The sequence below is a fragment of the Oncorhynchus keta genome, chromosome 1 (assembly GCF_023373465.1).
Source record: "Oncorhynchus keta strain PuntledgeMale-10-30-2019 chromosome 1, Oket_V2, whole genome shotgun sequence".
Lineage (NCBI taxonomy): Eukaryota > Metazoa > Chordata > Actinopteri > Salmoniformes > Salmonidae > Oncorhynchus > Oncorhynchus keta.
The window spans coordinates 67,126,749-67,141,470 of NC_068421.1; the positions used below are offsets into that span (position 1 = coordinate 67,126,749).

Here is a 14,722-nt window from a genome sequence, read left to right on the forward strand (position 1 = left end):
CTTAAACAACAGGAACATTGGGAGATTCAATGAGAAGAAGCTGATCACTGGGATTGCCCGACACACGCAGGTTAATGGGCACCGTACTATGAGTGATACTGCCTATGTTATGTCCGTCCAGTGCTCTGGCATCCATGGGAACGGAGAGGGGTTGTGAGGAGACACCCAGCTCTGATACCAGAGTAACATCCATAAAACTCTCATCAGCTCCAGAGTCAATGAGCACCCGGAGAGATTTAGACCGCTCACCCCACCGCAGGATAACATGGAAGAGAATACGAGTAATGTGAGTTAGAAAACTCCTAGTATAGCTCACCACGGTACTCTTATCTAGCTGACGAGTCTGGTCTTTTACTGGATAGGTATATTTGTAATGCCCTGTAGCACCACAATACAGGAAACTGTTGGAGTTAAGCCTCTGTAGTTGTTTCTGAGGCGACAATCTAGCTCTGCCCTGTTGCGTACGCACTGTAGAAAACCATTCACTTGTTCCCGATGATTCCCAAGGAGACTCGGGTGACTTCAGATCCTCTCAGTCATACAGGCATCAGGGACTTCCGGGTTATTGGGGGGCCAGCCGGCAGCTGCGGACAAGTGGGGCCGAAAACATACCTCTCCCTCCTGCGCTCCCGTAGACGTCCATCAAACCTTATGGTTAAGGCTATGATGGAGTCGAGGTCCAGGGGTAACTTCCGAGCAGCGAGCCCATCTTTGATCTCCTCGGATAGTCCATGAAGAAAGGTACCGAACAGAAACTCCGGGTTTCAGCCGCTCTCGGCGGCCAACATGCGAAAGTCTACTACGTAGTCTTCCACACTACAGGGTTATGATGTAATCAAAGTAGCTTTCGGGCCGCCTCTCTCCCGGAGAATCGAATACCTTCTTCACCTCCTCCATGAAATCCTCCAAACGAAGGCAAATGGCGGACTGTTGCTCCCAAACCGCCGTAGCCCAGGAGAGCACCCTACCAGACACGAGCGTTATTAGATCCACTATTCTCAAACGGTGAGGGCTGCAGCACAAAGATAAGGGAGCACTGGGAAAGAAATGCCTGGCAGGTTCCAGGGTCCCCAACATAGATGGTAAGCGGTTCCCGGGAAGCCAGGGTAGGCTGTACAAAATCATCACTGGCAGGGGAATTACTGCACGTCCGGGAGGTCTCCATTGTGGCATGCTGCCTGATAGATAGTCCACAGATTTGCTCTAGTAACGTTTTGAAACCCTGGTCATGGCATCCCGACAGCGCATGGAGACTTTCCATAAGGCTCTGAAATAAGGCCTCCTGTTTTTCAATGGTGTCTCCCTGCAAGGAGACAGCGTTGTGGAGCCGGTCCGAGTCTGCTGGGTCAGTAATGGCCAGTTCTTACTATAACGACACAGGGCGAGATGCAGACAGGGTAGGCAGATGGTTCGAGTCTCTGATATATTTTTTTTATACAAGGGGCAGGCAATGGGCAGGTCGGGGACAGGCAGAAGTTCATAAAGCAGGTCAGAGTCAGAAAGGTACAGTGGTGGCAGACAGGCTCAAGGTCAAGGCAGGCTGAGTGGTCAGGGCTCGGTGTCAGGGCAGGCAGAACGGGTCAGAACCAGGAAAACTAGGAAAACAGGAGCACGGAAAAACATGCTGGTAAGCTTGACAAGACTAACTGGCAACAGACAAACAGAGGTAAAATACACTGGGGATAATGAAGAAGGTGGGCGACACCTGGAAGGCGTGGAGACAAGCATAAAGATAGGTGAAACAGATCAGGGTGTGAAATGCTCAGCATATGTGGGCCCTCATTCAAAACGGTTGGAAAAGCATTCCAGATTAAGCTGGTTGAGAGAATGCCAAGAGTTGGCAAAGCTGTCATCAAGGCAAAGGGTGGCTACTTTTAAGAATCTCAAATATGAAATATATTTTGATTTGTTTAACACTTTTTTGGTTACTACATGATTCCATATGTGTTATTTCATAGTGATGTCTTCATTATAATTCTACAATGTAGAAAATAGTAAAAATAAAGAAAAACACTTGAATAAGTAGGTGTGTCCAAACTTTTGTCTGGTACTGTATATAACAGTAAATTAACATTTAACACAGGGCACATGTGGAATTTATGCTTCCACATTGCATTTAGCCAGTTTACGATGGCTCTATATGCCATTCCCAGGCAATGGTGCTCGTTCTGCTGGAAGTAGCCTCCATTCCTCATGCTGTGTAGTGATGCTTTACTCATACTAAGTTCCCCCTTTCTCTTGCAGTGACCCCAACCAGCCAGTCCCCCAGGATACCAAGTTCATCCACACCAAGCCTAACCGCTTCGAGGAGGTGGCGTGGACGCGCTACAACCAGAAGGACCAGCTGTACCTCCACATCGGCCTGAAACCCCGAGTCAAGGAGCACTACCGAGCCAACAAGGTTAACCTGTGGCTGGAGCTGGTGCCCCACCTCCACAGCCTGAACGAGGTCACCCAGATCATCTCCACCACTACCAAGGTCCCCCCACCAGAGGTCACCCCGAGGACACCAAAGAAGATCCCTGTCAACACCAAGAGGCCTAACCCCACTCCCTTCCCCACCGAGACCCAGGACAGTCAGAACCAGCCCTTCCTGGTGGATCAGAGGGACTACTCCACAGAGCTGAGCGTCACCATTGCCGTGGGCGCCTCGCTGCTCTTCCTCAACATCCTGGCCTTTGCGGCGCTCTACTACAAGAAGGACAAGCGGCGGCACGACGTTCACCGGCGCTGCAGCCCCCAGCGCAACACGACCAACGACCTGGCGCACACGCAGGAGGAGGAGATCATGTCCCTGCAGATGAAGCACACGGATCTGGACCACGAGTGTGACGCCATGCACCCACACAAGGTGGTTCTGAGAACTGCCTGCCCGCCAGACTACACGCTAGCCATGCGACGCTCTCCTGACGACATCCCCCTCATGACCCCAAACACGATCACCATGATCCCCAACACCATGCAGGGCCGCCAGTCCTTGCACAACTTCAACACCTTCCCCAGTAGTGGACAGAACAACACCCTGCCTCACCCACACTCACACTCCACCACCAGGGTATAGCCGGACGGACGGACGCTGACACACACAGCACACGCCAGAGCTCACACCCAGCCTGAATCAAACGGATGTGGAATAACTTCTACTCCTGTGAATATATGAAAGGAATATAGGAATGTTGCTGGGACTGGAGAAAATTTTCATTTTATATAAAAGAAGATATGATTAAAAGTACAAAAATATTTCAAATGAAAAAAGGAATAAAGAGAAGGATAATTTTTATTTCTGATATTGCAACAAAACAAGGTCAACTTTTCCAGCTATAGATATCGCCTTCGGAATTTTATGTACGATTGCTTGATCCTGTTATCATGGAAAAGAGAGAAACCTCAGTGGAGCCTCAGAGGAGTAGCAGGGCCGCTTTGTAAATGAAAGAAAACATATTGTTTTCCTGAGGCATCAAACTGTAGATTACTCTTTCTGGAGCCAAGATGAGATGCCGCTTAACCAATTTAGGCATGTGTTACTCTACAAGTAGAGGCAGTGTAAGATATGACAAAAACTATCTAGAGAGAGGGGGAAAACTCTTAAAGAATATGCACAATGTAGACATTTTTTAAATGTCTTGGATTCTTTTCATCAATTTATTTTTGGGGAACAGTTTTATTGTATAGAACCTATTTACATATCTAGATATGTACACAAAGCACCAATGCTGTTTAAGTCCTTCTTGGGCGTCAATACCGCAAATCTGCCAGCAGAACAAAAAAAGGGGGATCCACTGGCTTTCTGGCAGATACAGCTTCATCACACAAGTGCTGTCTATACCGAGAGCTGGAGGACAAAGGATACTGGATATTTTTAGCACGACGCGCATGACAATTTATCTGCTTGATGGCTGTTCTGCTGATTAAGTCATAATTAAGAATACTTTTCATCCCCATTGGATTGGTTTGAAGGAACACTACTGATTAGCTTACAAATCCATAGGACTTTGGGAATGGTCACATGGGTGAAGGTCATGGGTCATAATTGGGGACAGCAGGGGAGGGTTGGCTTATGGTAACTACAGTACATACACAATAGCTTGAATGAACATGGGTATAAGGACTAGTTTTGTACAATTTGTGTTGGTACAACTTTTTGATAGTGGTGAATCACTCGCTGTTTGGGATCCCAATGGAGGGACCTTTCATTGTACTCTTTTAGTTTGGATCAATGTTCTTTGCTATTATACATATTGGGTTTCTTATCACCACTCTTGACTAGTTCAAGACCACTTTAATGTAGAAAAGTAATTACCTGCACTGTTGATTTTTTTGGGGGGGTTTCGTATGAATGATTCCTGAGCACAAAGCGTGCCCAGGGCTATGAAGAAGGGAAGGTGAAGACTAGGAAATAGTAGAACCTCTTGGCTGCATAGATTTTCTTTCCTCCTATTATCCTTTCATAGAGTATGTTCCGTAGCGCTGTTTAAAGATTAATGCGTATAAATGTGTAATTGAAGCGAGGAGGCCCTCCGCTGACATGGTTGATTAGGGGTTCCTCTCATCCTGTCGTCCCTGCAACTCAACACAGAGAGAGAAAGAGAAAGAGAGAGAGATTCAGGAACTCCCATGGTACACCTCTCCCAGGCAGGGAACAGTGATCAGTCAGATTCTTGCTCACTGCAGTAGAACCGGTTTGCTATCACCCTCGTCTCTCAGAGTGAAATGCCATTTGCCTCTGTTTTTTAATTTTCTACTGAAGATGCTGTACTGTATCATATCAGAGTTTCTGGACTTTTAGTTCTCCTTTTTCTTTAGCATGGTTTACACATGCCTTGGTGTCACATTGTACATGCCTGTCGGCATGTTACCATCACTGTCCAGCTAGCCCCAGTGAGTGTTCCTGCCCTCGCAGTGCTAGAGTGCAACTTCCCTCTACCAGCTAGCGCAGGCAAGTGGAGTAATAATGTGTCATACAAATACAAACCAGAGTGAATAGCTTAAAGGAGGAAGCCGCTGAGGGGAAAATAGTTCTCTCTAAACAGACAAAAGGCCTACTGTACTCAAGCAGAGAGTGGAGACGACAAATACATTAGTAAGAGAAGACTCATAAGTAAGACATAAAATAGAAAGAAACATTATATCACTCCCATTTTCCTGTGTAATAAAAGCCTGGACATTCGCTCCACCTCCTTTACTTACTGGCGCTCTACAGTCATTCAAAGTAAAAACATACACTTCCAAACAATGAGCTGTAGACAAGGTGTAGCTTTTTTGCGGGGAGGTGAACATAAATTATAACAAAACCTTCACGTGTCCCAAAACTAACACCCAAGCCGTTTCACCAGTCTGTATTACAGTGTTGTGACCTCTTAACAAGGCTGGAGAAATGACAGTTAAACATGTCATTGCGAATTAAACATGTAATTGCACTATGGATAAATGATCAAGTAACATTGGAGAGGTAGCAGGTGAGGAGAATGCTAAAGAAACACTTACTTTAGCACGCATAAGCCAGCCCCCCCTCCCCCTCCCTGGATTGTAAACAGAGTTAGAAATGAGCCAACCTGTACTACTCTTCTCTCCCATCCTCCTTCCCTCCCATAACAGCTCACTCTGTACACCCCCCATTTTCAATGAGGTATGAATATGGATAGTTGCTGCTCACTGTACTCTCTCTCCATCATGCTCCCTCAGAGTGGTGTTAAAATTGTATGAGCCAGTGGTGAAGGAGAGCTTTTCCAAATTTTCATGCAGGACTTCTAGAAGGTAAGAGAAAGAAGGGGAGGGGGGGGGGTACCTGAAGCTATAATGTGACCATGTGGCTCATGCCTAACCTGTGTTACCCAGTCCTGGACAGAGGAGGGTCAAGCATTGTGAATGAATGTAATGCAACGAGTGTCATTTTATATAAAACGCTTCTCAACATCTTTGAGATCTATGAAGATCTATCAAAGGATGATCGCTCTTTCAAAATGTCTGTGAAAAGGGCACTATGTGAGTGGGTATGGCAGTTGTATTGTAGATTATGTCACTTGTCTTTCTTTCTGGTTAAATAGTAATTACTCTTCTGGAGCACAATAAATGATTTTAATAAGCTGAATTAGCATTGCTGCAACTCTTTTTTTCCCCCGTTATGTTTGTTCAATAGGCTGATTTGATTATATTGCAGAGTAGACACTCACAGTTAAAGAATGCTTGACTGAACTGAACTTCAAACAAGCCTGTAGTCACTCACTTGTCTGTTGGTCTGTCACACACTGTTGGGTTCCTTTGCTGTATAGGACTTCATGTGTCCTAGACCTAGACTGAAAACAACATCTCAGACAGTGGACTTTTACATGGCTTAAGTAACCAAATGAATACAACCAACAATATGGAAAAACAAATTACTCTTCTGAAGGGTAATGTACACACCAAACCTACACTTACTGTTTTCACATTGGTTATACCACAGACATTCAGCTAATGCGAGTCACAATTTGTTTTGTATACACCGTGTATCATCTTTTACAAATAACAGAAGTCCCAGATACAATATCCCCTCAAACCATAATGTAATATAAAAAGTATCAGGGGAAGGTTTCTCAGTTGCTACCTGCTAGGAAAAAGTACAACGGCTTTAGACAGTGCCATTCTTTTCCGGCATACTGTATTTCCATCGATCCTGTACACCTATCACTCCTCCTAACTTGTTGTACATTTTATGAACTTCAAATGTGATTGTTGAACACTGAAAGAGGAGCAAATGTCACTGCTGGTAGAGGTGTCCTCCCTTCCATTTTCTCAGTCAGCGTGTGAGGAAAAATAAAATGCAGCTAGTTAGGCTTCAGTGTCAAAGTATTTTATTTTATAAATACTTTAGAAAAAGGATATACCTTATTGTTTTTATCTGACATTGTCAACTCCTTTGCTTTGAATGAAGTAAAAAATACCTCTGTCTGGTATTTATTAAGAACCTGAAAATCATATACTACAGAATACCAATGTTAAACAAATTTAGACAAAGCAGCTACCAACCACACCCATGTTTGTTGCATTTGTAAATGACAAGTGGGTGGCATTTATGTGAATTTTTCTGTAAATAATGCTTTATTATAGCTTACTAATACAAGTGATAATGGCATCCCATCATTTTAGCTGCTGCATTTTATAAGGTATCTTACAAGGTGCCAAATCCAAACACAAGACCTTCAATGTCATCCATATACAACCTATAGTGGTGATCTGTAAAGATGTAATAAAGCCATTTGTCATTCTAAAACAATCTGGACAGTTATATCATTTTCCCTGTTTGAGACCTGAAATAATGTCACTCTCACACTTCCTGATCATAGGAAAACATTTCTGTGTACATTTTCTTTTCTGATTCCCATGCTCAACAGAATAGAGGACAGTCTGTCATATTCTATAGTAGTATTTGCATGCTTTCACTAATTTTAGCTCTTTATGTACTAATTGGCCTTTTAAAGCAATCAACAATGTCTAATGGTTTATTTTTTTGCAGGTTTTGACTGTTTCAGTTGTTGTTTTAAAGTGACAGATATGAAAGATGAGTAATTAAATTGATTTTCACTGCTGTGCTTTCTGTGGTCTGTTGGGGCTGTGTTTCATGGAGGTGTCAATGGTATATTTTCCTCTTATCTGTACAAATCACAAACATATTTGGCATTTTCCTTTCATGGTAATAGGAAATAATTAGAGACTTTCGTCCACTTTGGAAATGGTGACATTTCTACTTGTTGGCAGCGATTAATAACTAATTATATCACCGCCTGACTTCGACATTTGCTAGCAGGCAAGAGAATCTGCCTTGAGACTGAGGGGGGAACAAACAGAGAGTTGTTTATCGCACATGGTTTTGACCAAGGGCACAGATGCTCCTGTCAAAGAGCTGCTCAAATCCTGTTTGATAAGTGTTTGTCATTTCCCATTATGGAGTATTTCACAACATCAAACACTATTGCCTCTGATAACCATTCTTTCATTTACCAGCACTGTTTGATCTATTTGCTTTCTCATCCCTGGGCCATTTCTTGCAAGCCTTTTATAACATTAGATAATTCCTATGTACTTAAGCAATGTTTTGTAAATAAAACCATTGCAGAACATTGTACTACCTATAGCACAGCAGCATATTTTGTGAAATAGATTGAATATCCTGTAAAAAAGTGCAATGCAATATGCTCTGAGAGTTGGGAAAACCATACCGAAGAGTTGACCTATACCAATCCTTATGTATGTTCCAGATTTGAATGACTGTGGGGAAATAGTTTGTGTCACATTTAAGTTTGAATTGTTGGTTACAAATGGAGGTTCAACAGCAAATCAGCTACACTTCAATCATGATGCCCCCCTTTTTCGAGTACAAGGGAGTCACTACCATTAAACATACACTTCTATGTGACCCTGTGCAACTGACTCTGTCAATAGACAATGTACTTTGCATTATTGTTAGTTGGTTCTCTTTGGAAACTTAAAAATAAAGTTAACAGCCTCCTGCCTCCAAACCCATTTTATTTATAATGTAAGGCATCTGTTTGTCTTCAGTGACTTAAGTTTGCGTGTGAATATCCATGGCTTTTAAATCATAAATAAGTAGTATCTTATTTTTTAACTTGTTCAGACTATTGTCCTCCTGTGTTCTATAACCGCTGTATAAATGAAGAGTCTTCCTATTTTTTACTTACGGAATCTTACACTGAAATAGTTGAGGTCAAATATTACTAGGGCTGTGCGATAAGGCCAAAATATTACACAATATCTTTTTCATTTTTGACAGTATTTTATTTTTCGGAATATGTTTTATGAGTAATGCTTGATTGTAGGATGCCAACAAATTCATTCTAAGTGGTTTTAATGGGCTTTCTCCATTCTGATTGTTTTAAACTCAAACTAGGACAAAACTGACAGTGTTATAGTCTAATTTGTAGAACTTTTCATTTATTAAGCACTATATCAAAATATTGTTATAGACTGTATTGTAAAACTCCATACCAGTATGTGGATCCATACCGGTATACCCTATATCACCCGGCCCGGGCCTAAAAATTACAAAGCCGTAGTATGCATTATCTGGTGTATGGTATTGCATACAATGTGCTACATGCAAAGACCTACAAGCTCAAATCAAAGTTTATTTGTCATGTGCGCCGAATTCAACAGGTGTATTCAGTGAAATGCTTACTTACAGGCTCTAACCAATAGTGCAAAAAATGTGTGTGTGTGTGTGTGTGTGTGTGTGTGTGTGTGTGTGTGTAAAGTAAAGTAAAGAAATAAAACAACAGTAAAAAGACATTTAAAAATAAGAGTAGCAAGGCTATATACAGACACCAGTTAGTCGGGCTTATTGAGGTAGTATGTACATGTATATATGGTTAAAGTGACTATGCATATATGATGAACAGAGTGTAGCAGTAGCATAAAAAGAGTGGTTGGCGGGTGGAGGGACACAATGCAGATAGCCCGGTTAGCCAATGTGTGGGAGCACTGGTTTGTCAGGCCAATTGAGGTAGTATGTACATGAATGTATAGTTAAAGTGACTATGCATATAAGATAAACAGAGAGTAGCAGCAGCATAGAAGAAGGGTTGCAAATAGTCTGGGTAACCATTTGGTTACCCGTTCACGAGTCTTATGGCTTGGGGGTAGAAACCTTTTTGTCCTAGACTTGGCACACCGGTACCGCTTGCCATGCGGTAGTAGAGAGAACAGTCTATGACTGGGGAGGCTGGGGTCTTTGACAATTTTTAGGGCCTTCCTCTGACACCGCCTGGTATAGAGGTCCTGGATGGCAGGTATCTTTGCCCCAGTGATGTACTGGGCCGTACACACTACCCCCTGTAGTGCCTTGCGGTCGGAGGCCGAGCAATTGCCGTACCAGGCAGTGATGCAACTGGTCAGGATGCTCTCGATGTTGCAGCTGTAGAACCTTTTGAGGATCTCAGGACCCATGCCAAATGTTTTTAGTTTCCCGAGGGGAATAGGCTTTGTCACGCCCTCTTCACGACTGTCTTGGTGTGTTTGGACCATTCTAATTTGTTGTTGATGTGGACACCAAGGAATTTGAAACTCTCAACCTGCTCCACTACAGCCCCGTCGATGAGAATGGGGACGTGCTCGGGGCTCCTTTTCCTGTAGTCCACAATCATCTTAGTCTTGGTTACGTTGAGGGATAGGTTGTTATTCTGGCACCCGGCCAGGTCTCTGACCTCCTCCCTATAGGCTGTCTCGTCGTTGTCGGTGATCAGACCTACCACTGTTGTGTCGTCTGAAAACTTAATGATGGTGTTGGAGTCGTGCCTGGCCATGCAGTCGTGGGTGAACAGGGAGTACAGGAGGGGACTGAGCACGCACCCCTGGGGAGCTCCAGTGTTGAGGATCAGCGTGGCAGATGTGTTGCTACCTACCCTCACCACCTGGGGTTGGCCCGTCAGGAAGTTCAGTATCCAGTTGCAGAGAAAGGTGTTTAGTCCCAGGTTCCATAGCTTAGTGATGAGCTTTGAGGGTACTATGGTGTTGAAAGCTGAGCTGTATTCAATGAATAGCATTCTCACATAGGTGTTCCTTTTGTCCGGGTGGGAAAGGGCAGTGTGGAGTGCAATAGAGATTGCATCATCTGTGAATCTGTTTGGGCGGTATGCAAATTGGAATGGGTCTAGGGTTTCTGTGATAATGGTGTTGATGTGAACCATTACCAGCCTTTCAAAGCACTTCATGGCTACGGACGTGAGTGCTACGGGTCTGTAGTCATTTAGGCAGGTTGCCTTTGTGTTCTTGGGCACAGGGACTATGGTGGTCTGCTTGAAGCATGTTGGTATTACAGACTCAATCAGGGACATGTTGAAAATGTCAGTGAAGACACCTGCCAGTTGGTCAGCACATGCCCGGAGCACATGTCCTGGTAATCTGTCTGGCCCCGCAGCCTTATGTATGTTGACCTGTTTAAAGGTCTTACTCACGTCGGCCACAGAGAGCGTGATCACACAGTCATCCGGAACAGCTGATGCTCTCATGCATGCCTCAGTGTTGCTTGCCTTCGAAGCAAGCATAGAAGTGATTTAGCTCGTCTGGTAGGCTCGTGTCACTGGACAGCTCGTGGCTGTGCTTCCCTTTGTTGTCTGTAATAGTTTACAAGCCCTGCCACATCCGACAAGTGTCGGAGCCGGTGTAGTATGATTCAATCTTAGCCCTGTATTGACGCTTTGCCTGTTTGATGGTTCGTTGCAGGGCATAGTGGGATTTCTTGTAAGGTTAGGTAAGCAATCATATAAGATTTTTTCATATCAGATCTTTTTCAAAGCTGATCTGGTGAAGTGAAAAAATACCAGAATTGGGCTGCCTCTCTAAAGTCAAGAACTTGTTCTTTTCAAGGCAGATACCTGCACCTCTTTTAATCTACAGTAGGTTAATATGGGGTAACTAAGACAATGTCCAATTGCTGAAAAAAGTTTGGTAAAAATGTGGTATGTGGATGATGGTCATGCTTAGGCAAACAAACTATGAAGGGAAATAAGTGGTTACTTAATGACAAAAAAAGTGGGGTACGTTGGCCCTGAAGATTGTGTTTTATACATTTTATTTTGAAAATGTTTAGTAATTAACTCTTATTAAAGTGAAGTCTCTGTATCTTGTTCTAATTAAATAAATGAAATATTGAAACAAAATGGCATTTGTAATATTGATGCAAGGTTCAGCTAAATAATTTTTTTGCCAAATCATGTCCAAATCATCCTAAAGTATAAAACAAAAGACTGTAACTCAATGAAGTTGTAGATGATTTGGACATGATTTGGAAGATGCTAAATCAGGTACCATTGGGGTCGGGGGGGTTCTATACATTTTTATACATTTAAAAATATTAGATTAACTTATCTCAGAATCGTTTTGGTAGAGTGACCTACATTTTTTGGATGAGACAGATACAAAGTTTAGTTGAGCAAGAGTCGTTGCAGTGGTTTCTGTGAGAATTATGTCGGGGGTGGCAGTTACCCCGAGGGGGCTATTTACCCCATGTTACCCTACAACTGAACATGCATATGCTTGATCAAAGGTGAGTATATGAGGACACCCAGGTATTGATGTTATACAAACATTTGCTCATATTTTGAAATTGAACTTGAACATCTCCATGAGTCTTGAAAACCTGGACTTCAATATTGGTGATTCAACTACAACCCTGATATGGCACCTGCTGGAATCATATACCACACTTAGTTGTGAACATTAGCTTTCTTTGACTTTGATCTCAATTCAGTTCAACGTGCATTGCTCTATTTATGCAGTATCTCAAAGTATACATATTTCCATGTTGTTAAACAAAGTTAAATCATTTTGGACACAATATCTGTACTCCAGTACATGTTTTCCGTTTTTAGAATAATGTCTCTATTCAATACGTATCGCAAATATTCCGGGTTACATCGTGATTGAAATTTAAAAGCATTGTTCCCGTGTTTAGCGGAGAGCGCAATCACGGTAAACACTGCATATGTCAGCCCAATCGGAAATTACATTTACATTTCTATCACGTAATCTGCAACGCGTCAGCAATACAGATTAAATAGATGCCTGAGACACGTGTGTGTGCAGGGAGAAGTTTGTTAATTATACTGCATTAACATTGCTGGAGCAGGTGCAATGGCCCTTTACCATGCTTTCCCTGGTTAACAATGTCCAATCAGAGCTTCTTAAATGTCCTTCTGAAATAGCTAGAAATGTGAGTGTTTAATTGTTTATTGTCAGGTGTCAACATTCATGAATGTACTTCAGTGTCTTTTTAACTGAACAGCTCAAATCTAACACCATATGGTCTGTCTGTCTGCCTGCCTGCCTGTCTGTTTTCTGTCTGACTTTCTCTGGTGTAATGAGAACAGCTCAACATTTCATGGGAGAATGTCATACAGAGACAAGAGGACTGAGCATGGGGGAATTATTTAAAGTCAGGCAGTATCCTCAGATACCCTCAGACACAATGTTCCCTTCGCTGTACAGCTCAGTATACGTGTTCCAGGCTGCACCAGAAGATGGACGGCCTACTTCTCAGGCATCTCAGACATTTTGTTACAATCTGTGTAGTCTTTCTCATCCCCTGCTTCCCCTCCTTGTAAAGCCCTTCTCTACCTCTGTTTCTCGAGTTTATTTATGAAATGCTGTGATAGAAAAGTACAGTACATGCTCAACATAAAATGTAACATTGCTGACAGCCTATTAGGTCAGCAAGGGTGATTCTGGTTTGTTTTCTTATACAATGAACATAGTATATTGACAGAAAGCCAAAGGAAGAGCCTGCAATCTAAGGGTGGAGTGTATCCAGTCATACCATTGTGTCAACTGAGAGTCTAGTGAGAGTCCTTCATTTGAAAATGTAACAAGGATACCCTGTCTTACAACTTCCTCAGTCCACAAAATGATTTCATCCTTTACAAAAACCTTGGCCAATACTGTAGTTGTGGATGAAAGTTTCCGGATCTCCCCTCCATTTGATAACACCTGAAGACAGAGTGGGGTGACATGGATGTAGTGGATGATAAAAGAGGATTCATTTTGTTCTTTGGCTGAAAATTTATTGAGGTGACGTGTCTGAGTGAATGTTTTTTTTACGCCTCTGAAAAATTACTCATGAGCTGCAGACAGGAAATTTGAAATGTGGGATTTTGTTTCTTCTGATATTTCTATCATGTGTCAACAGCCTCTTTGGTAAAAATCTGTGGCAGGGCTAAAGCTGATGATGTCGTAGTGTAATAGCCCCTTCCCTCAGCACCATTTATGTTCATTGCATCATGCTTTCATTTTGACAATTACAATGTCAATTTAAATGTTTTTATGAGAATTTATGCCCTTTATAAAAAATAGGCATGCCAATCAATAGGCATGCCAATCAATAGGCATGCCAATCAATAGGCATTCCAATCAATAGGCATGCCAATCAATAGGCATGCCAATCAATAGGCATGCCAATTGAGATTCTCTGAGAGGAATGTAACCCTGTGACATCATATTTTGCCAGAGTAATGTATTTTCTCTGCTGTGTGGACTAAAGTATTGTGCAATATATACATTGTGTTGAATCAGTCTACGTATATTGGTAAGACTGTTATTCATGACAATTGTGTTTTTGAGTTAACTACCCTGTGTGTCAAGTAATCAAATGTAATCCAATTATAAACGTCTGCATCATAAAGCAATAATGCCCTGCATGTAGAAAAGTGTATATGTCACATTGCAAACGTAATCAGAATTTAGCACAATCAATATTTTCCATCCACCTTCATCAAGCCCAAAATTAGACCTTGATCTTGAGTCCATCACGGGTGCATAAATCAGACCAACAACACAGCCTACCTTAATTCCAACCCAGCGGGAAGTTGCTTTGACCTCCTCTGGTCTTATAAAAGATCCAATGTCACTGACTCTTTCTCTCTCTGGGAGAAAATGTACATCAATTATTAAAATGGGAAAAAATTGCTCAAGCAAAAAATGTTGCTAGGACTGTCGGAGTGGTTTGAGTGGGGAGTTGGAAACTAAAAACTAGCTGTTATTGGCAGAGAGGTTTGAAACTCTCTTAGTTATTGGTATATTAACCAATTAGGATACTGCATGGCGAAGTCACCATGGAAAGCTGAAAGTCCCATTCATGCAAACCTGCTGACTAGAAGGTCCTGTGTAGATTTCATTTTCAACGAGCAACTATCAGGAAATAAAATGGATCAAATGTTTTCACACTTTTAGAGTGTTC

General features: G+C 42.4%; 1 protein-coding gene and 1 long non-coding RNA gene across 3 annotated transcripts in view; one reads left to right on the forward strand and one right to left on the reverse strand.

Moving 5' to 3' along the window:
• LOC118391440 (neuroligin-1-like) overlaps positions 1 to 6,088 on the forward strand; it is a 275,657-nt gene extending 269,569 nt beyond the window's left edge. For both annotated transcript variants that reach the window (XM_035782844.2, XM_035782853.2), the window contains one exon: positions 2,245 to 6,088. In XM_035782844.2, coding sequence (XP_035638737.1) covers positions 2,245 to 3,061 — 817 coding nt within the window. In that variant the 3' untranslated portion in view covers positions 3,062 to 6,088. The remainder of the gene's footprint in view (positions 1 to 2,244) is intronic.
• The window catches only part of LOC118391455 (uncharacterized), a 28,451-nt gene that overhangs the window by 2,120 nt on the left and 11,609 nt on the right, over positions 1 to 14,722 (reverse strand). The window lies entirely within an intron of this gene.